A 24,228-nucleotide genomic window follows, 5' to 3' on the forward strand; every position below is an offset into this window, starting at 1 on the left:
ATCTTTGGTCAGTTGCTCTTATTTGTGCCACATGGAAATGTGATGTCGCAATTTTGATCATTGAATGTCTAAAAAATGATTAATTGTCACATGTCAAAATCTAGATTTCAATTCAATAATTTTTTTCTCATGTATATCCATGCATCCTCTTGGTAGTCTACACATTTTTTTGAATTTTTTTTTTGTATTTTATTTTTAGTATAATATTTATTTTGTTTGAACTGAAACTAGACATATGAGTAGAAGATCTTAGGTTATTTGTCTAAGGCAATGTTTGGCAGTCAGAAAAAATTAAATAAAACACTATAATTGATTTATGTCTCTCTCTTTAAATTCAAATGTTTTTAAATCACAGAGAGTAATGTACCCCTGGCGGCTAAAAGAGAGAGAGAGAGAGAGAGACCCCTGGCGGCTAAACAACCTTTTCCCTTCATTAAAAAAACAGAGAGAGAGATTAGTGTACTCTCCCGGCGGCTAAACAATATTTTCCCTTAGTGTACTCTCCTGGCGGCTAAACAATATTTTCCCTTCATTTAAAAACGTGTTTTAGGTTTCCAACAAAAAAAAAAAAAAAAGTGTTTTAGCTGCACGGAAAATGGCTTTTACCTTTTATTTTTTCTTTTAGGGAGAAAGATTCATTTTTTTTGCCCATCTCAACCAATAAGAATCAGCCACATCATCCAGTATTGACCTTAGTGATTGATTGATGGACGGATAGATGGACCCAAATCTCTGAGGAAGGAAACAGATGGATTGGCGACCAAATCAGGTCATCTTCAAGGAACTATAGTGGGGGCCACACGGGCTTCTCAAGTGGGCCCCATTTCAGAATTCAGATAATTTTAATAATCCCTTTTAGTTCTAAACTCTGCAATTGTTTTGAAAATCCAGATTTCTTCAAAACTGTAAGTGAAGAGAACAACACATTAAAAATTAAAAATAAGTTCAGACCGTTTACTTCACGCCATTTCAACACATCAGCAAAGAGACTTACAAAGACTACGAGGACTGAGTAGGTTCGAGTCCTCTTCAAGGCATAATATTGAGAATGTTCATTGAATTAATAATTCAATAAAAGATCTTGGATTGAATCGATATTGAGATACTGAGTAACTGTTGATACGAAGTATTCCGACGATCCCCACGATCTGAGTCCAAGCTATTGGAATTAGAATAAATTCGGCAGACGATCACGAATCTTGACGATCTTCTCTATCTAATGAATGAAAAGTCCGTTTAGTGGGGTTGGGTTCACTACTTCTTTACTTCAAAATAATTACGGCCCATGGGCCCCATACAAATGGAAGGTTTAAATGTTGACCCACCACAGTGTTGATTTGGTTTTGGGGTAATTGACTTTTTGTTGGCTTTCCTCAATTGCGTGACTTCCTCTACCTTCTGTCTCTGAAGTTATTAGAAACTAGAAAGATCAAGTTAAGGAGTCAACATTATCCATCTTGGCTGAATCACTATTGTCCTTTGGAGTTTGTAAAGGTTATTAAAAAAACAAGAAAAAACAGAGAAAAAATAAATGTTAGTTGATGGGTCAGAATCATTCCACCTATTGAAATAACACTATATCCAAATTCCCAAGTGGAGTCGTCAATTTCTGCAGAGACAAGATAACTCTAGGGGGGTTACACATCTATGCACATGTTGCAGCCTATATCCCAAAAAGGAGGAAAAGACATTTTTTTGGTTTTTGGTTTTTTGTTTTTTAAGGTAAATTTTTTTTTTGTTTGTTTGATTGTTGGCAGTAAAAGTAGGGATGTAAATGAAGTTTAGCACTATTCGAATCCGTCTGAAAGCTAAACGGATACAGATACGGATATGCTATAGCTATCCGAAAAATTATATTTACACGTAAACGGATAAAATATCCGATCCGTATCCATTTAGCACTATCCAAATCCGTCCGAAAGCTAATCGGATGCGGATGCAGATATAGCACTATTCGAACCAAATCCGATCCGTTTACATCCCTAAGTAGAAGGGAGGAGAAGAAATTTCATTACTGAAATGAAGAAATCATACCAAGAGTACAAAAACTAACAGGAAGATTACCTCAGAAAGAGTTAAAAAAACAAATGAACATAAAATGCAATTTTCTTAACTGAAATTTTCTTAGCTACCAAAATCACAGTGACTCATTCTTTGGATAGAGATCTAAAATCAAAAATTTCAATTGGAGTGTCTGTAAATTGCTTCCTCACTTTAGCCCAGGAAAGCAACATTCTACCAGTAAGTACATATTCTGTGATGAGTCTGATTTTGGGGAGAATGTGTCCTAGTTTATCTTGATGTAGAACTTGTACAAATATTTCACATGTCTATCACAGTTGTCATGACGACTCAAGGCGTTGGAGGGGGCATGGATGCAAGACAACACCAACAAGGTGAACAAGGAACCTGGACGCTTAGATGACGCTTTCACAACTATGCAGCCTATTAATATAATGGTTCTCTGGATTTCTTAGCCTCTTGTGAAGAGGAAAGATATATTTTTGTTTTTTGTTTTTTTTTTTTTAAGGGGGGGGGGGGGGTTGGGGAGTAACAAAAGATATTAGGCTTATGTGATTTTATTATCTTCCCAAAATACCCTCCCGATGCCCTCCCCCGCCTCACGATGAATGGATATCAATTCATGGTGTGGTGAAGGAAAACTTTCTCCTATAAAATATAGTGACAGTTTTTGTCACTTCGGACATATTTTGAGGAAATTTTGGGATTGAGTTTCCCACCATCCATGATGAAGAAAGAATCTTAAAACCATGGGATATGACCCAGAATATGTCCAACTGTGTCAGTCTGCCTTAACACTTCTACATGAGAACAACAACACTACCTTCTACTTTGAGAATGTTAACAAATATTAACATACGAACTGTAGTCTGTAGGCAACATGTTTGACAAAATGAACAATCACTTTTCAAGGTACACTTTTAGCTTGTGAGATGTGCTAAATATCTCCATTTAACCAATGGTTTCCCAAACTGCAATACTACCTGCACCACAATAAGGGGTGATGTCACCTTCCTAACCATTGGAAAAACAGTGATCTTACATATTAACCGCATATAATTTCATGGTCCAACTCAAGAGTGAATCTTCATTGCCTATCAACTATTTCTCAAAGCTTGATGCTAACGCGTAGTAAAATACATCTATGTGTCGCTTACCAGCTAACAAGAGGGTGAGAAACATTTCCACGTCCGTGACATGGAGTCGGGTGCAGGTGTTGGATGCGGGACATGGAGTCAGGTGCAGGTGTTGGATGCGGATACATGTCCGACAGTCAAATGCATACAGCTTTACTGTTAAATTCAAGGACACAGGACTTGAGCTGTTAATATGGATCCATCCACCAAACAGGTAGAAGGGCATATCATAACAATAATTATACAATTTCTATGATAATCTAGATGCATTAATTATTGATAAAAAAATGAAAAATATTTTGCAACAATAATATGTAATTATGAAGTTGCAATATGGCACAAAACAAAGTGAACCAAGTTGAGTAGCAGATTAGCATTCCAGCAATAGTTATGATGTCAATGACAGGGCACTTACCAGACCAAAAAAATTAATGAGAATGCAATACGAGGATCTGACAAGGTATCCCACATCCACACTGATGCGGAAATGGCTACTTTGAGTAAAATGAAGGGGCAGATATTTTAGGTTCATATGGAGGATTGATGTGGCTATTCTTTTTTCTTTTTTTGGGTAGTACTGATGTGGCTATTCTGACTGTTTGAACAATTGGGTTCCCACTGTGGTCGAGCCACATGTCAAATTTCATGGTCTAACTCAACTGTATGGCTAATAAAGTATTGAATTTGCTCAAATTTCAGTTGTCAAAATATTGAATTTTCTGGGTAACAAACATTCAAAAGAACTGCCTTTATTTTCTCACATGGTGGATTGCCTAATGTGGACAACATAATGAATTTCCTTAAACTTATCATGAGTAGAGCCTACTGTGGCCAATGGAGTTCCATGTGGATGTCCAACAGGCTCAAACCAACAAAAAAAAAAAAGTGGATGTCTGACAGCCCTTTGAGGAAACGTGTCCCTTGTGATGCATAAACAGACAAAAGAGAGAGCATATATGTTACTTGGGAAGTAAATTTTCATGAGCATTAACAATCTTTTATATATTTTGACATGTTTCACTTCTTAAGAATTGTAATATTATAGTCCCTATTTGTTAAGCTATTCATCACAGCAACGATTGATCCAATGGTCAGACTGGTTGGACCTACTTATTAGTAGGAAAATGGACTTTCACTCGGCTAGAATTTGTTGCTTCCAAGTTCCAAAATACAAGACCTTGAAGGAGGTCATAGGATTAGAGTGAAGCAGTTGGCAACAAAATACCGTTAATGCTCATTCAACAATTGATAGGTTAATATACGCATTCCTAGGTGAAATTATGTTCCAAAATTAGTGCAAATAAACATGAAAAGTGTTTGTGGGATGTCAAGTGGATGTGGACAAAGAGAATTTGAGCAAAGTCTGGAAGTATGACTTGCATGCTGGAGAAATCATGGACTTTGGGAGTTGCCAAAAAAAATTAATTTATTGTTGAACAGTAAGATGTGAACAAAGATATGAGTAGCTTAGACTTGACAACTAACATGGCCTTAAGTAGAGTTGAATCTCCATTTAGTTGGGAAAGGGCTTAGTTGAGTTGAGTTCAATTGTACTATTAAACATTGAGTCTCATTTACCCCTAGGAAAGGGCATAAATGAACGTAAAGGATGGTCTCAGGGTGTCGCTTAGAAGAGCAGGAGAAAAAACAGGGAAAAAAAGGAAAAGGAAAAGAAAAAGTAAATGCTGGGAAAACATTTTGACCAATCCCTAACAGCACTGGATCCCTTTCAGGATATGAATACCAACCACAGTTAGGCTGGTACAATAAAAGTGATTATGGAAGGAGACACAAAAGGATTAGACTCCTTTGGAAGAGTGGGGGAGAAAGGAAAAGAAAAAATGGAGGCATCAGGCGGGGAGTAGGAAGAGAGAGAAAGTGATGGTACTTTAGGGTCATTTCTCTTCCTTGTATGGATGATTTAGTAACTACTTTCACAAGATTCTCCTTCAAAATGGAAATCCATCAAAGTTTCTTTCTAGCAGCAATTCAGGCAGTTTCTGTACTTCTCAAGCAGCATCAAAGAACTCTTCTAACACCTCCAGAATCATGGGGCTCCTTTGTTTCACTCTAACAAAAATATTGAAATACAAAGACCTTCATCCCGTAGTAAATGTGCAACAGATGATGGATTTACTTATCTTTTTTAAATTAGAACAATAGGAAACATAAACAGCATATATCATAACACAAAACTGCATCTATCTTATGGTATGTAGGGGGTTTTCTTGATTTTCATGCAAAGTGATCTTCCTGAGCTCTGAGTGGTTGATAATTGGGTATACCTCTCAAGAAACTCTCTGTATTTAGTTAGTGGAGCTCATAAATACAAATAATGTAGTACAGGGTTCTAGAAAAGATTCTAGAAACAAGAACTACAATAATATCAGGATCTATGTAGAATCAATAGAACAGAGCAGGGCAAATACTGGATGAAACGAAACCAGAATAAGGAATATGACCAAATCTAGCACTCTGAAAATTGAACCAGAAACAGGGTTCCACCTGGTGTGGAATCAAGAGAAATAAGAAGAAAAAGAATAAAAGAAGAGACAAGGGTAAGATCACATCTGATAAAACTAGATCAGAAGAAGAAGAAGAAATCAGGTCTGGGGATACCAATCCCGTATGCACTGCTCAACCACACCAAAACTCTTGAAAAAAAAAAACTCAAATTTGTCAACTCTAAACATCTTTAATTGATGAGGGATTTACTACATATATAAAGACTTTCTGAAATTCCTAATTTGACTCATAAAAGGACTCCTAACCACTCCCATACACTAAATAAAGTAAATAAACTCAAGACAGAACTCTTAAAAGCTATTAAGTATCTTAATCCAACTCAAACACTTAACTACTAATCCCGTATACTAAACCCCAAGGGGTAGCTCAGTTGGAAAGGACCAACACCTCACAATTAAGAGGTCATGATTTCAACTCTCCTTGGGGCCTATAACAACAAACAACAACCACCATAACCTTATCCCAATTAAATGGGGTCGGCTACATGAATCTGATAGAGGCTATGACAGTAATAGAGATAAGAGAAGTAAAAAGGCGTAAGAGGAGTAAAAGAAAGTAAAAAAGACAATAAGTAAAGGAAGAAGTCCAAGCAGTAGTCAAAGCAGCATCCCAGGAACATTCCCCCACAAGGGGTCGGCTACACGGGTCTTTGTCCTCCAAACTACTCTATCTGCGGTCATACTAGGATCGAGCCCTACCATATACATATCTTTTCTTACTACTTCTCCAATAGTCAATATAGGCCTTCCCCTACCTCTTTTAGCCCCGTCAAACTGAATCTGGTCACTCTTCCTTACCGGTGCATCCATAGGTCTCCGTTGTACATGACCATACCACCTCAAGCGGCTCTCACAGAGCTTCTCTTGAATTGGTGCAACTCCCAGTTCGGTTATAATACAATCATTCCTTACTCTATCTCTCTTGGTCTTGCCACACATCCTTCTCAACATCCTCATCTCTGCTACACTCATCTTATCTATATAACTCTTCTTAACTGTCCAGCATTCTGCCCCATAAGTCATGGCCGGTGTTATTATTGTCCTGTAGAATTTCCCCTTAAGTTTAATAGGCATGCGTTTGTCACATAAAACTCCCAAAGCACCTTTCCACTTCATCCATCCTACTTTAATTCTGTTGGAGACATCATCCTCTATATCACCCTCTTTGTTAATGGTTGATCCCAGGTATCTAAAGCATTCGCTTTGTGGTAACTCTCGCTCCTCACGTTTCACCACTTCATCACCTCTCCTAGTTTGACTGAAGTTACGCATCATATATTCTGTCTTTGTTTTGCTTAACTTAAAACCTTGTGATTCCAAGTTTGATCTCCATAACTCCAACTTTGCCTTAATCCCTTCCACTGTCTCATCAATCAAAACAATATCATCAGGGAAAAGCATACACCAAGGGACCTCATCTTAGATGTGTCTAGTTAAATCATCTATGATGAGCGCAAACAAATAAGGGCTTAGAGCTGACCCTTGGTGTAACCCAATTGTAATAGGGAATTCACTACTTTGGCCCTCTGCCGTTCTGACACTTGTCACCATGCCCTCATACATGTCCTTAATTATATCCACATAGTTACCGGAGCTCCTTCTCTTCCCTATGACTTGCCAAATGAGCTCTCTAGGGACTCTATCATAGTCCTTTTCTAGGTCGATAAAGATCATATGGAGGTTTCTTTTGTAAGCTCTAAATATTTCCATAAGCCTCCTTAGAAGATAAATAGCTTCTGTCGTGGATCTCCTTGGCATAAAACCAAATTGGTTCTCCGATATATCAGTTTCTTTTCTTAAGTGGGCTTCAATGATTTTTTCCCATAGTTTCATGGTATGACTCATTAGTTTTATGCCTCTATAGTTATTGCAATTCGGGATATCACATTTATTCTTATAAATCGGAACAAACTTCACCCACTTTATGAGCTTATAAATTAGGCATGTTACAATGAAACCTCAAAAAAATAAAAGCCCAACCTATTACATAACTGCCCAAAGGTCAATTTCAGCCCATTGGATTTGCATTAACACCTCGTGAGCAAGGATCAAGATCTCAGTTTCGGACCTGGTTTCGGTCAGGCTTGAAACCAAGACGTGACGGATCTCGTTTCGAGGTTTCGACAGTAGGTTTTGACCCTGGGTCTCCTTGGGTTGAAACCTAGGTCAAAAGTTGGGTATTAACCATGGGTTTCGTTTTGGCTAGGTCCGAAACTGAGACAACTCGGAGATTTCGTACAGCTTTGACGGGGATTCATAGTTTTCAAGGCAGCAAGACGACCATGGCGTTTTTTGAGGGTCCAAAATCAAGGTGACACCATCAAGGCGGCAAGGCGCCCAAGGGGACCAAGGAGCCTGAATGCCTAGGTGACACCTTGATAACTATGCCGAGATTTAGTTCCATGCTTGTGAGCCTCCCAAGGTTGCGCATAGGCCTTCATACGAGATTAATATGTAATGCAACTGCATCAATCTAGTGTCGAGATTTTTCATATCTTTTTTCTTATGAATATAAAACAGTAGGAAGGACTTCGATTAGTTACCGTTTTCAAAATTCACTCTTTGCTGTTTCTCTTACTAAAATTAAGTATGGGGAAGACAATCAAGAGAAATACAAATGACATTCATTTCTTTCAAGTTTGTACTATAATACAAGTTGATATTGGAAACAAAGAGGTTAATGTAAAAGGACTTACCTAGAAGATGAAGCAAATACTGGCTGAGTTTTCCGTTGACTTAGTTTCATGTACAAGCCCTGCGTTAGTAATACACACACATATCTTTACATCTGGTCCAGCAGTATTGTTCTAAGTAGAAAAATCTAAATTCGCCTCCCCCCCCCCCCGCAACCTCAGCCCCGAAAAAAAGAACAGTGAAACTTCTTCAGGTTTGCTAAAAGACAGATTCATGACAAAGGGAAAATGCAGAACCTCTACGGAAGCATCTTAGTGCATCTGAGTTGTGTGCGCTGCAGATCTAAAAGAAGAAAATAAGAAAATAACTATTACATTTGTTGTATGGATTGTTGCCCCAGTAGTCATGCTAATGTTCTGGTCAGGAATCAGCTCAAAGTTCATGTGTTGCAGAAAAATTGCAAGGGCAACAATTGCTTCCAGCAAGGCAAACTGATCACCAACACACTTTCGAGGCCCTCCACTGAAAGGAATGAATCTAGAGCATATGTTTCCCAAGTAAGAATCAATTAGCGTCAAACAAAAAGAGAATAAATATGAATGATAAAGCAAAGAACTAATGCAGAGTAGGAAAAACATTGGTCGTTCCCATAGATATCTTTAGGTGTAGGTGCATCAAAAGTTGTAATTTTCTGAACATTTCCAATGATCTCACACCTTGTTGGGGGTGGGGGAACAAAAAGCTAAAGAAAGATTTATAATAAATGATCACCTGTAATCAGTGTTTGTTTCATTAGGAATTGGTCCTTCCAGATCAAATCTTTCAGGCACAAATTCTTCTGCTCTTTCCCATACCTAGGAAATTACAAGCACAAACCAATTGGGCATAAGTACCAACAAGACCAGTAAAAAAAAATGCCCATAATCCCTTCTTTTTTTCCTTTCTTAAGAAAATTTTTTTTTGAAAGTTAGACTTAACTGAAGCCTATAGGTCAAATTGGTCTGAATAGGCCACATATTGTCATGTTGATACTCGATTCTCAAAATGAGTAGAAGTGCATTTATACTGCTGAAATAAAATCAATAAACAAAACAAAAATAAACAAAAAAGCAGCAGACAATAAGATGATACCTGCGAGGAGTGGTGGATATTATACACTGAAATCATTATATCTTGACCAGGATCAACCCTGTAATTTCCAGGAAGCACATCAGAAACTTCAGCTCTCCTTATTAACACCTATAAATATTGGAACAAAGAAACATTAAAACAAAACTCAGTATCTAGAAGGAAAATCCATTTAATTAATAATAAGATGAAAGTTGCAACCTACAGGAGGATGTGGGTAGAGACGCAGTGACTCGTTTATGCAACGTGTTAAGTACTTCAGCTCTTTTATGTCTTCATAGGTAGGCATTCTTCCTTGTAGAACTCTGTCAACTTCTTCTTGTGCCTTTCTCAAAGAGGACAAATCCTGCATAAGAGAGAGGGGAACAAGAAATAGAGACCACATCCACAGGACTGATGTCATGCATCATGGTAGACAAATTAACTAACTGATGAACTGAATGACTTCGAACAAGAATCAATGGCCTAAAGAAAGTGAAAAAAATGAAGAAAAAGAAAAACAACAACAATAATAATAATGCATATAAACAGAGCTTAACAAGATAGAACAATGCATTGCAAAGGCATTACTTGTGACAACACAAAATCACAAGCACAGTTATCAAGGCAGGAAAGCGACCATGGCATTTTAGAGGGGCAAAATTCAAGGCAACACCACAATGGTGGCAAGGCGTCCAAGGCGTCCAAGGCGACCAAGGAGCCTGGACGTCATGGCATGGCGACGCCTTGATAACTATGATCACAAGTTATTCTGGAAGTAAATCACCCTAGAGATATTTAAAGTTAGGGTTCTTTTTTTTACACTAAATATTCAACATGATGAAATAGAAGCCTATGATAATAAAACGAGTATAGGATGCATAAAATACATAGCTTATGAGAGTATGAGACTATTTGCTGCATCCCTAAAGTCAAGGTCATTGTGAACCATCGGCCAATGTCAAACAGATGAATGTCCGTGATAATCATTAAAATAAATTTTATTAGTCCTATATGCTGTTTGAGGTAGCTAGAATGAGAGAAAGAAAGAGTAGAGATTTTGACCATAATAGATGCATTAAAAGTGAAGATGGTAGATTCCTAGTAAGGGATGAGGACATTAAGGAGAGATGGAAAGAGTATTGCCACACCCTACTAAATGAAGTCATTCCAAGTAATAGTGCTCTAGAAGACTGTATTACTCATCTAGACACCACATGTCATTGATATATACGCAAAATTAGGGTATATGAAGTTAAAGAGGCTTTAAGAAAGATGAAAGTAGGCAAGGCTATAGGTCTATACTAGGTCCCAACAGAAGTATCGAAGAGCTTAGGAATCTGTGGTTTATCTTGGCTAACCACACTGTTTAATAAGATTATGAGCACAAGGGAAATGCTAGATGAATGGAGGAGAAGCATAGTGGTCCCAATTTACAAAAATAAGGTGATATTCAGAGTTGCAATAACTATAGAGGCAAAAAACTAATGAGTCATACTATGAAGTTATGGGAGAGAGCTATTGAAACCCACCTAAGAAAAGAAACTACTATTCGGAGAACCAATTTGGTTTTATGCCACAAAGATCCACGATGGAAGCTATTTTCTTACTAAGGAGGCTTATGAAAAGATTTAGAGAGAGCAAAAAGGATCGCCATATGGTTTTTATTGATCTAGAAAAAGCATACGACAGAGTCCGTAGAGAGTTGATCTGGCATATTCTCGAGAAAGAGACGGGTTTCAAGTAAATATGTCAACATAATTAAAGATATGAATGATGGTGTGGTGACTAGCGTAAGAATTGTGGGAGGTCAAGGTTGTAAATTACCAATTGCAATTGAGTTACATCAAGGATCAACCTTAAGACCTTATTTGTTTGTGCATATCATAGATGACATAACTAGAGACATTCAAGATGAGGTTCCTTAGTGTATAGTTTTTGCTGCTGATATAGTTTTGGTGGATGAGACAGAAGCATGGATTAACGCTAAGTGGAGTTCCGGAGATCAACCATGGAATCAAAAGGTTTTAAGATAAGTAGAACAAAGACAGAGAATATGGTGTGTAACTTTAGTTACACTAGAACGATTAATGAGGTGGTGAAAATTGATGAGGGAGATTCAACAAAGTGACTACTTTAGGTATCTAGGCTCAATAATAAATAAAGAATGTGATAGAGAGGATGATGTTGCTCAAAGAATTAAAATAGGACGGATAGAGTGGAGAAGTGCGTCTGGAGTGTTGTGTGATCGACGTATTCCTTTAAAGGTAAAAGGAAAATTTTATCAGACTATCATACAACCAGCTATTGATGTATGGTGTGGAATGTTGGGCAGTTAAGAAGCATCAAATGGATAAATTAAGTGTAGCAAAGATGAGGATGTTGAGATGGATGTGTGGCAAAACTAAGAGGGATAAAGTAAGGTGTTGTAATATGGGTATAAGGATAAATATGTCCATAGGAGCATTATTGTACTTGTACCTGAATGTCACTTATTATAAATAAAGTAGGGCTGTATCCCAGGCAGTCAATTCATTTCTCTCAATCAAACAAGGTATCAGAGCTGAGATCCACCTCGGGATCCCAGCCTTAGCCGCCACCACTCTTTCTCTCTCTTTTTTTTCCCCTCAGTTTCACCCTCCACCGCCACTCTTTCTCTCTTCTCCGACTTCTCTCAGCATCTCTCTCTTTCTTACCTTCCACAGCTGCTCTCGGAGGGTCTATCCTAGGCTACTGAGGGTGATCCCCTCTCCTGTTGGGTTCTCAGATCTCCCTTGAATAAATGATCTGGGAGCACTTCTATGTTCCTATCAAAATTTTCAGGCTTTTGAGATGAGATTTGAGTTTTTTTGGGTTTTGAGGCATGGATCGACTTTTTCAGGGTTTTGATCCTCTAATCGACTTTTTGTAAGTCCTTCGTGATGATCATCGATCCCTTCAAGGCTTCATCTCTCCTTCGATTGTTCGAAGCGCCTTGCATCAACTAGAGTGGTAACTATGTTGGCTGACTCTATTGTATCAACTGGACTTGAAGGATAGAGTCATGGGACTCATAATGATTGTTGAGTTTTTAGGGGCTGTCATTTGTACTCTATTATTTTGGAGGTTATATATATTGATGGAGAGGCCTGCGGCTAGGTATTCTAAACTAACAGCAGGTAGCCTCCTCCCCTTGGCTGCTTGTCTTGATCGCTCTCTCCTCTCCTCTCCTCCTCTTCTTCTCTCTTCTCCTTTCTCTTCACTAATTTGGTTGCAGGATCCTGGACTTCTAACATGGTATCAGAGATCCTATAATCAGATTTAGTTTTCTCCATCTCATTTCTGCTGAATTCCTTTTTCTTTCAAAACCTGTGGTGAGCAGCCACCTACTATGATGTAAGAGTTACTCCCTCATCAATGGAGTATTGTTGTTCTACCTACTTGATGATCTACAGTTTCTGATTTGAATAACTTGTGGAGTAAGAATTGATTTCCACTCTTTCCTACAAAAATTGATTTCACAAGGAAAACCCTGCTAAATCGATTTTTTTCTTTGGTGCTTTTTGGTTGCTGCTTTCTTTAGATCTGGGATTGTTCAATGGTGATTTATGTTGTTTCTCAGTAGGTCCTCAAGATCTATAAGTCTTCTGACCAGGTGACATCGATTTCTTGCTTCTCCCTCCCAACCCTGCAAAATCGATCTTTGGGTTTATGGTTTGCTGTTGTTCTTCAATGTGTGAAGATTACTCTACTGCTGATTGTTAGTTTCTCTATATTGGTTCTCTATTGCTGCTCGTATTGATACAGTCATTGCTGGACCAAGTTATTTGTATTTTTGAAAACCCTTAAGGGTTATGGATTTTGTTTGTGGGAGCTGTTTTTGACTTCCTTGCTGCATGGTTTGCAAGTTTTTTTATGTTGCCTTGTGTGCATCTACTGCTGCTTATATTGATACTATAGTTGTTGTCCGTACTTTGGATTCACATATATGGCTGAGACCAAGTCCTCTACCCCTACTACAGACCATGTGAATGTTCAAACCATACCCATTAAGCTCGAAGGGAGCTCTAATTATCAGTTATGGGCTCAGGCTGTGAAAGTGTATACCATAGCCAAAGATAAGCTCCAGTATAATACCTCTGGCCCTCCTGCTACTACTGATAAGGAATATGGTGAGTGGATGAAAGACAATGCTATCATACTCATTTGGTTGTGGAATAGTATGGAACCAGACATAGCTGCTAATGTTATGTTCCACACCACTGCTAAGGGTGTTTGGGACTACTTAAAGGAGACATATTCTCAGGGGAAGAAAATGACCGGTATTTACGATCTGTATGAAAAGCTATTTCAGTTTCAGTAGAGGGATAAGCCTTTACAGGATTACTACAATGCCTTCAAAGGCATGATTGAAGAGTTAAATGTCTTTCAGCCTCTTACTATTGATATTGAGAAACTCGAGGCTCAACAAAATGAATTTTTTTGTGTCTAAGTTCTTAGCTAGTTTGCACCCTGACGTGAAGGCTGTGAAAGGTCATCTACTTGTTGAAGATACTGTTCCTACACTTAATGATACATATTCTCACCTTCAACATGTTGCTGCAAAGCCTGATTCTTCCTCCAGAGATAATTCTGCCTTAACTGCCAGTCGTGGATGTGGTAGAGGCCGTTGTTTTGGTGGTCATCTACTTTCTATTGCCCAGAATTGACAGGAAGTTACCGCAGAACCATGCAGGAAGGCCGCCATGATTGAAGAAATGCAAACCTTGAAAAAGAATGGTACCTAGGATTTGGTCTCTCTTCCACTGCAGAAAAGGACAATGAGTTGCAAATGGGTTTTCACTGTAAAACAAAATATGGATGGGACAGTGGACCGATACAAGAACAGGTTGGTTGCGAGAGGATTTACTTAGACTTATGGCCTAGATTACTAGGAGATGTTTGCACCAGTTGCAAAAATGAATACCATCCATGTGATTCTTTCATGTGTTGTGAATCTAGGATGGGACTTGAAACAACTTGACGTCAAGAATGCATTCCTTCATGATGAACTGGAAGAAGTGTACATGGAAATCGCTCTTGGTTTCTCATGTACAAAAACCAAGGGAAAGGTTTGCAAGCTCAAGCGAGCTTTGTATGGGTTAAAGCAATCTCCTCGTGCCTGGTTTGGGAGATTCACAAAGCTATGGTGTCGGTAGGCTACACTCAAAGCAATGTTGATCACACTTTGTTCATGAAGCAGACTGGATCCAAGATTGCTATTCTCATTGTGTACATTGATGACATTGCAGTCACTAGGAATGACATTAAGGAAATGTCTCGCCTAAAGGTTTACCTTGGTCAAGAGTTTGAGATCAAGGACCTAAGTAAACTGCGTTGTTTTCTTGGTATTGAGGTTGCCCATTCCACCATAGTTATCAAGGCGTCGCCATGGTGTCCAGGCAGAAATCTGGGGGTATGGCGATGGGGCGCCTTGTGGTATGTAAGAAAGGCGACCGCCTTGGTCACCAAGGCGTCTCCTAGGCGACCAAGGCGACGCCTTAGGACGCCTTGTGAGCAAGGCGGTCGCTTTTTGGTGTTTTTTTTTATATATATTTTTTTAACTTTTTTTAGGTACTTTAAGTTATTCTAATTGAAAATATGTCATTGGTTGTACATTTTTGGTTCCATGCTGTGAGAAGCATGGAATCATATGTTATAAACTTAAGAAAAAAAACCACAACCTAAATACCAATGCCAAACTCGATTCACCTAATCACCTTCGCGGGACATACCAAAATCAAAAAGAAAAAAACGAAAGAGAAAAGAAGCAGCGCAGCGGCGACTTGCAGCGACTCCAACAGAGCTCAGCTCAGACCTCAGTCCTTCAAGGCTTCGACTCCTTCTCAGTCCTCTCTCTCAGTCCCCATCCTCCACCGGCGTCTGGCGAGGTGGCGACTTGCAGCGACTCTGTCAAAGCTCAGACCTCAATCCTTCGACTCCTTCTCAAGTTCTCAGTCCTCCCTCTCAGTCTCCATCCTCCACCGGCGTCCGGCGAGGCTAATTGTAAGTATCGTGTTTTTTTTTTCCCTTTTTCCTTCTAAAATCTAAACCCCGTTCCCCTTTTTAAGTTCTAACTTGTAACCTCTCCTCTCCACCGACACCCCCATCTCGAGCATCCACCCCCACCGGCGAGAGAAGCAACCTCCACCCCCACCGGCGACATCTCCAACCTTGTAAGTATTGTGCTTTTTTTTTTCTTCTTTTTTCCTTCTAAACCTAAACCCCCTCTAACATCTCCACTCTCCATCGACATCTCCAGCCTTGTATGTTCTTTTGTTTGTTTCTAAAGAGGACCGTGGACTGTGAAGTAACAAACAATTCCTTTAACTTCATTCAATCTTGTCTTTCTTTCTTTTCCTCCTTTTTTTTCACAAAATTGAATGATTTCTTTATTGGACTAAAATGAAGTGATCACAAGACCAAAACTTGTAAATATTTCATATTTATGAATGGTTTTGAACTTTTGATTGGGCCGCTCTCTTGGCTGCATTTGGCTGGACTTAGGAGAGAGGTCTTTTCGTTTCGTTTTATCTTTCCCTCTTTTCCATGGAGGTCTTTAAGGTGTTTGTAGATATGCCCTACCCTTTGCCAACATGTCATGATTATGCTATTTTGCAATTCCTTGATTATGTACTTCAATTCTTTCATATTTATTTAGGATACAAGTAGAATTATATAAAAATTAATATGCTATTCATGCCTAATAAAATGGTCATATAAAAAAAGAACACTAGAACGCCTTGTTCGCCAAGGCGACGCCTTGAGACCGCCCTATCGCCAAGGCGCTTAGGAAGGCCCTCAAACGCCATGGTCGCCTTGCCGCCTTGATAACTATGCATTCCACCAAGGATATTTTCCTATCTCAATGGAAATATACTCTTGATCTTTTATCTGAAATGGGGAAGCTGGGTTGTAGGCCTTTAGATACTCCTTTTGAAGCGAATGTTCATCTCTCTAGTAAGACTGACAATCCAATGGATAAGGGATAGTATCAACGATTGGCTGGAAAGTTGATTTACCTATCCCACACTCATCCTAACATTGCCTTTGTTGTTAGTCTGGTAAGCCAGTATATGCTTGATCCTTATTCCTCACACTTAGAAGCCGTGTTCCGGATCTTGTGCTACTTGAATTCTGCATAAAGAAAGGAAATCCTCCTCTCTTCTCATGGCCATCCACGAGTTGAGGCCTTTACGGATGCTGATTGGACCAACTCTCTAGATGATCGCAATCTACCACAGGTTATGGTACTTTTGTGGGAGGCAACCTAGTTATTTGGAGGAGTAAGAAGCAGACAGTTGCAGCTCGGTCCAGTATTGAAACTGAATTTCGTGTCATGTCTCATGGCATCTGTGAAATGATGTGGCTTCAAGGTCTCTTGAAAGATTTGGACCTCCCCGTTTTCCTTTCTATGATGCTTTATTGTTGTTAAAAAATTATTTATCCGCTCGTGCCCCCCTTTGGATAGTCCGACGTGTTACAGCTCTTGTATGATATACATATTTTTTCCTCCCTTTTTTACAAGGTCGGTTTTTTAGAGGATGCGGTTCCAACATGGTATCAAAGCAGGCAAGAGTCACGGTATCGAGTCCCCCTGGAAGCGGGCAGGTGTTAAAAAACTTATTTTTCCACCCGTGTCCCCCTTTGGATAGTCCACCATGTTAGAACTCCTGTATGATATACATATTGTTTCCTCCCTTTCCTATAAGATCGGCCTTTTAGAGGAAGCGGTTCCAACAATTGTGATAGCAAGTCCACTATCAGTATTGCTCACAATCCAGTTCAGCACGATCGCACCAAGCATGTGGAGGTAGATCATCATTTCATCAAAGAGAAGTTGGATCATGGACTGATTTGTATTCCTTTCATAAGATCTGGAGATCAGTTAGCAGAACTTTTTACAAAAGGCTTAAGTAGTAAGTTGTTTCATCCTATAGTGTGCAAGTTGGGCATGTGTCACATCTATGCACCAACTTGAGGGGGAGTGTTGTAATATGGGTACAAGGGTAAATATGTCCATAGAGACATTAATGTACTAGTACCTATGTGTCAGTTATTATAAATAAAGTAGGGTTGTCTCTCAGACAGTCCATTCATTCCTCTCAAACATAAGGAATGACCATATTAGAGCTGATTTGGGAGTAGCTCCGATACATGATAAGCTACGAGAAAGTCGTTTGAGGTGGCATGACCATATACAACGGAGGCCTTGGGATGTTCCAATACGGAGGAGTGATTTGATTTGGATTTAAGGAACTAAAAGAGCCAGGCCTAAAATTACCATAGGAGAGGTGGTGAGGAAAGACATGCATAGGACAAGAAATGTTTTATGCTGGCAGCCTTCTCGAGCTTCTATGGGGATTGCACGAACTCATTGGGAGAACTGAGGGCCTTGAGAGATGGTTTGAAGTTGTGCCATGAGTTGGGCTTCTATGATATTGTGGTTAATTCGGACTCTGCTTCCACTCTCAAGATGATCAAACTCAAAAGGTGTAGCTTGTGGAGGGGTTGATACTGCTTCCAGAAAGTCATGAGTCATGACCTTAATTGATTCTACTTGTGCTCTGGTTTCTTTTGCTTACAGGGAAAGTAACAGGGCGGCTGATTGGATGGCGAATCTTGCCTGTGATTCTGGCTCATCCTCCCTGTTCCACAATGGCAGCCAGCCTCCAGGGGAATTCCAGCGCATTCTCCGGGAAGACAGGGCTGGCTTGCCAGTCCTAAGGAAATAGGGTAGGTTGTTTCTTGAATTGTCTTTGATTGTATGGTTTGGGTTCAGCTTTGAGGTGAGAGTGTTTACTCCTTTGGGTTGGGGTAAGGCGGCATGTCTCCCCCTTGTATTCTTTATTCAATTTTTGGTTTTCAATAAAATTGCAGGGGCTGGCCCGGGTCCCAGGTAATGTTTGGTTTTTTTTTTTTAAAAGAAAAAAAGAAAGAATAAAAAAAAGAGAAAAGACATGCATAGCTTAAGAGTTGTATTATGTATGACTTTGAATAGAGCTGATTGGAGAGTAAGGATCCATGTAGCCGATCCCATTTAGTTGGGATAAGGGTATGATGTTGTTGTTGTTGTATATGCCGTTTGACGTCATTTCATGTTTCCCATCCTCAGTGTATGGATTTGGATTGCATCACTGACAATAATCAGAATTGTCTTTCAGAGAACAAGAAAATAGCACATACCATGACAAGAAAATGCAATAATGACGATACCTTACTAAGAAGATAGAGAGTCCATGTTAAGACTGAGCCAGTTGTTTCATGGCCAGCAACTAACATTGACAAAAGGTCATCTCGTAGTTGTACACTTGAGACCTGCAATACATTAAAATATCATATTAGTTGTGAAGCAAAAACAAAAAAAGAGCATCTTCAATATTGGATCAGGTTCAAACAAACCAGTTAATCTTAAGCCATTGTTGGAAAATGGAAGTCAAACATAGTAGTTAAATGGGATTTTTTCCCCTCCCTTTTCTTCTTTCTCTTCTTCTCTTTTTGATGAATCATACTTGAAACTAAATATTAGCTCATATGTCTAGTAACTAGAAAGCAGAAGGTCAAATTTATAAACCACCACAATTACAAGAATTGCAGAAGACCAACGGCTTTAAGAGTCATGAACATTTTTAGTCATGCCACTCGTATACAGAGAGAGAGAGAGCTCTCATTAAGACATTAGACATTTCAATGTCCAAAATCCGCATCCAAATTAATGACTGGTTGAACTGGATCCTTTTTTTTTTTTTTTTGGGGGGGGGGGGGGGTGGGGGGAGCGGGGGCTAAAATATAAGTCATCAGGAAATGCATGGTTACTAATGAATAGGAACAGCACAGAAGCTTACCAGTATAGGGTATATAAGCATAATGCCTGAAGTATAATAAGAAAACAGTCTACCCATGAGCTGGTGGTTAACATATAACCAACTAACCAGGAGACTACACCAATCAATGGCATAACTTACCGACTCAGAGTAAATTCAGTGACTCTGCCTAGTTGACTCCACTTTGCTGTGACTGCCATGAATCTTTTATTTTATTTTATTTTATTTTTTGACAGATAACAGAATAATTTGTTGGCCATATTGCCAAAGAGAATGTCCAGGTCCACCCCAACAGGGACAGTATACTATACAAAACCCAGAGTGGTGCATTATCTACAAACAAACAAATCCCCCAATCTTTAAATCATCTATAGGTAAGGCCCAATGTACAGAAATTCTCTCCCCATCTGTCTCTAGCTAATGAATCTGCAACTGCATTGCGAGATCTCGGTTTCCATGAGGATGAGATGTTTTTTTGGAGCTGAAGGACCTCACCTTTCATCTTCAACTGTTCATGACATCCATCTGCTCTTTGGGAACACATAACTTCCATATATATATTTTTTTATTTCCTCATGTTTTTTTTTCATTTTATTTCTTAAAACTAAAATTTTACCTTATCAAACTTTCAGTTGTTATCACCCTTTCTCTCCAACTAAAACGAACATAGAAATTGGATGATTCATATCATATTCCATGAGTAATCAATTTTTTTTGCTCTATTTTCTAAAAATAAAGTAACAAATCTACATGGATACTAAGTTATTAACTGCACAAGTCTCAAACAGCTCATACCTCCCTCCCACTTAGGTGCCTTTCAGTTTGTGAGTGATGAAAACTTCAAATGTCAAATGAATGACTAGAATATGTGATTGGAGACTAGGATGACCAGCCAGAAAGCTTAGATCCCCTCAAGTCTTGTCAACTGGAATTGTATGTGGAACGTCAAAGTAAATGGGATGCATTCCAGTGGTTTCATTAGTGGTTTTTGGATTTGTGGTATAGTAAGCTATTTCTGGATTGGCAGGGCATTGTAATGGGGCTAAGAATGAATGGTCAAGGGTGTAGGGATGGAGCTGATGGTCCACTGTGGGCTCTCTCCTCCATTCTTTTATCATACCAATTTCCAAATAAGAAACTGAAGTCCATTTTTAAAATGTTATGCAAAGTTGCATAACTGGGCATCCAAGTAAGTGTAATTATCACAAGAAAAATCTCAAAACATGTGACATCAGGGTTTGAAAAACTGAAACATGAATCAACTATCAAAGAGCAGTGGTCACACCTCCTCTCTGCTGGCAAGCAAGAAACGAAGAATACTTGGATCTGTGTCATTTACGTACTCCTCCCCATCAATCTCTTCACCTTCTTTTTCCACAATCTCTTTGCACTTTTCGATAAGCTCCTCAACAGTTCTCCTGATAATGTCAACTGCTTTTTCTGCTTTAATTTGTCTAGGAGTAAACTTGCATAATGCTTTAATCTGCAACATGAACCCAGAAAAAGGGGAGGAGGAGATAAGATTTTATTTTTCATTATGAAACAAAAAAGAGGGGTGGAGCAAAGGGTATGGGAAATAACCTGCCTTCCAATATGGTAAAAGATCGGTTGAACGAGCCTCTGCTTCCTTTAATGCAGTATAAACTGCATCAATAACAGGACTGTCTGTATTAAGAGAATCAAAGTTGTAGTTAAATATTGACAAACCAATGACATCTAAAGTTAATTGAGAGAATTTGGCCTCCATGTTCACTGGAGCACCACTGAGTGCATCAGATTCGAGCTTCTCCACCAATCTCTTGGCACATGTGCAGAATACTTTGTCAACAATTACAGACAAATACTTCTTGTGAAGAGATGGAACAACAGCCCTGCGTCGTGCCTGTCAAATTATGAATTAAAACAACAGGCCTATCTATAAAAAGAGTTCAGAGACCATATAAAAAGTTTCTAGGCATGGAAGTATTTAAATCAAGTAAACTCAAATTGACATGGGGTCGCATGACATCAAATTATCCTTCAATACCATGATTTGACATGTGATATACATACAAATATAACATGATGTGCCAAAAGAAAGAAAATAAAAGAAGGAAAAACTGGAAATCGAGGAATATAGAATAAGTTCAAAATTTTATTATAATGTAACCCGAAAAAAATCTCCCCAAGAAAACTCTCAACAATCATGTTTTTGGATCCATTTAATAAGTGATATCAAATATGAGTCCAATGAGTTTCATTTTTTTGATTCAACTAGAAATTCGATCATTTATTGAACCATATCCAAGCTTCAATTTCACCCCAGTTGATTAAAGATGTCTAAGAGAATGTAGTAAATTTGACAGGGGAATACAAACATGGTAATGCTCCACAAAAATGTGAAAGTGAATCCATGTCAAACAACAGTGTTGCAAAGCAAACTAGCTCCACTGTGAACCCCATACTTGGAAAACTGGGTTCACATTATTACTGAGATAAGCCATTCCAAATAACTACCGTTGATACAAATTGAACGTTACATCAGACACTCACGCACGCAAGAACACACAAAAAACAAACTGAGCGAACTAAATTAACTGTGTAAGGATTTTCAAGCTTAAAAAACAAAAAAAAAACTACAAAAGTGAGTTTTGTAGGATTACCGTCCAAAGTGAGCCTTCGGCAATGGCAAAGCCAGACCCAAACAAGAACTCAGAGACCTCAGAAACAAGGCCCTTGGCATATTTGCCATAATTCCTCAACACATGCTTTGCGATAGCCGGGTCACTGACTATAACAAAATTACGAGGCCCTGCGGCGAGGCGATAGATGGGTCCGTACTCGTTCATCCATTTGAACAGAGGGAGGAAAAGGGCACCGCCCAGTAGATCAGAGACATCTTCGAGCTTGGCACTGGCGACTGGTATACCAGAATCATCACGGCCGATGCTAAGGAGCCGGGTAAATGATGTGAGCCAATCTGGACTGACCCATGACCCATTGCTGCCTGATTTCTTGCTGGAATCAGCAGAAGAAGAAGAAGAAGAAGAGTCATCTCTGCCCAAGCAGGATATAATGGGGAGAGAATAAGGAGGGTTTCTTGGAAGGAGAGAGATGGGTTTACGGAGTGGCTGCTGATTGGGGCTGGCGAAAGGGGGAAGAGAAGCAATAGATAATGAAGAAGCCATGGTGAAAGCGAGCAACAAAAAATGATTTCAGCTAACTGCCATTGTGCTGAACTTGCAGGGATGTCTTATTTGAGAATTCTTTCTCTCCCAACTCTTACGCTCACAAGTTGGGAGTGTGTAGACTGTGTTATGAAATGAACTGCATCTTTATCTCTCAGTAATCCATTTATAAATATCTTTAAAGGGACTCCAGAATACATAGAAGATACACGTGGCTAAATACATACGGCTGATCCTTATCACCCCCCTCAAGCTGAACGGGTGGAGAGCCAACCGTAAGCTTGCCTTTTAACCACGTAAATCGTTGCCGTGACAAAGCTTTGGTGAGAACATCAGCAATTTGATCAACAGTCGAGATATAATGAACAGTGAGCTGTTAAGTAGCAACCATATCACGAACAAAGTGAAAATCAATTTCGATGTGTTTCATGCGGACGTGAAACACCGGATTTGCCGATAAGTAGGTCGCACCAATGTTGTCACAGCGAATAAGAGGCTGAGATGGGACAAAAACACCCAACTCATGGAGTAGGGAACGTAACCAAACTATCTCAGTGGCAGCAGCAGCAACAGCCCTGTACTCTGCCTTAGTTGATGATCGAGAGACAGTTTTTTGTTTCTTGGAGCTCCATGAAATGAGATTACACCCAAGAAAAACTGCGTAACCAGTAGTGGATTTCCTATCATCAAGGCATCCAGCCCAATCTAAGTCCGCATAGGCCTGTAAGCCAATGATAGAAGGGCGTAGCAAAATTCCATCATTCAATGTGTACTTGAGATAGCGTAAGACACGCTTGGCAGCAGACCAATGCATATCCGTGGGCTGATGCATAAATTGGGCCAATTTATTGATAACAAAGCTGATATCGGGCCTAGTCATTAGAAGATATTGGAATGCCCCAATAACACGCCGATACTCTGTCCCATCCACAAGAGGTGTGCCTGAGTGAAGATTCAAATTTGGACTGATGGCTAATGGCGTGGAGATTGGTTTTGCCTCAATCATTCCCGTGCTACGAAGAAGATCAGTGACATACTTGTGCTAAGAAAGAAATATGCCAGCCGGAGAGTGTGACACCTCAATCCCCAAAAAATAGTTGAGAGCACCAAGGTCCTTCAACACAGAAGTTGCTGAAAGAGTGGAGATAAGACCTTGAATGGCAGTGGCGGAGCTGCCTGTGATGAGAAGGTCATCAACATAAACCAGGCAATATAAAACCACAGCACCACGAGTGTAAATGAACAAGGATGTGTCCGTTTTGGAGGCAAGAAAGCCATAAGCAACAAGGAACTCACGAAGCCGGGTATACCAAGCACGAGGGGCTTGCTTGAGCCCATATAGTGACTTGTGAAGGTGGCAAACGTAATTAGGATGAGCTGGATCCACAAAACCTGGTGGCTGGACCATAAACACATCTTCGGTCAACAAGCCATGTAAAAAGGCATTATTAATGTCTAATTGCCGCACAGGCCACTGTTTAGATACAGCAATAGAGAGAACCAAACGGATTGTTGCCGGTTTAACCACTGGACTAAATGTTTCCGTATAGTCAATACCCGGTCATTGATGAAATCCTTTGGCCACAAGGCGGGCCTTGTAGCGCTCGATGGTGCCATTGGAGTGGCACTTTATGTGGAAAATCCATTTGCAGCCCACCACATTCTGCTTCGGCATGGGAGCCACAAGAGACCATGTGCCGTTGCGCAGTAGCGCATCAAATTCCTCATTCATGGCGGCACGCCATGCGGGATCCGTCATTGCCTGCGTGTAACAAGTAGGCTCCATGGCAGCCGG

General features: G+C 39.5%; 1 protein-coding gene across 2 annotated transcripts; it reads right to left on the bottom strand.

The window, feature by feature from the left end:
* Positions 1-3,155: 3,155 nt before the first annotated feature.
* On the bottom strand, positions 3,156-22,531 carry LOC122655775 (carotene epsilon-monooxygenase, chloroplastic). 2 transcript variants are annotated; one of them, XM_043850098.1, is made up of 11 exons: positions 21,909-22,531; positions 20,852-21,148; positions 20,552-20,749; positions 18,659-18,760; positions 9,651-9,791; positions 9,449-9,556; positions 9,089-9,171; positions 8,692-8,854; positions 8,380-8,438; positions 3,260-3,314; positions 3,156-3,227 (listed from the first exon to the last, which is right to left on the bottom strand). In XM_043850098.1, the coding sequence occupies exons 1-10, from the start codon at positions 22,431-22,433 to the stop codon at positions 3,296-3,298; spliced, it is 1,695 nt and encodes a 564-aa protein (XP_043706033.1). In that variant the 5' UTR covers positions 22,434-22,531; the 3' UTR covers positions 3,156-3,227; positions 3,260-3,295. The 2 variants fall into 2 exon arrangements, with proteins under 2 accessions (XP_043706033.1, XP_043706032.1); XM_043850097.1 differs by lacking the exon at positions 3,156-3,227 and having other exon boundaries at positions 3,231-3,314.
* Positions 22,532-24,228: the final 1,697 nt, after the last annotated feature.

The sequence above is a fragment of the Telopea speciosissima genome, chromosome 3, assembly GCF_018873765.1.
Source record: "Telopea speciosissima isolate NSW1024214 ecotype Mountain lineage chromosome 3, Tspe_v1, whole genome shotgun sequence".
NCBI lineage: Eukaryota > Viridiplantae > Streptophyta > Magnoliopsida > Proteales > Proteaceae > Telopea > Telopea speciosissima.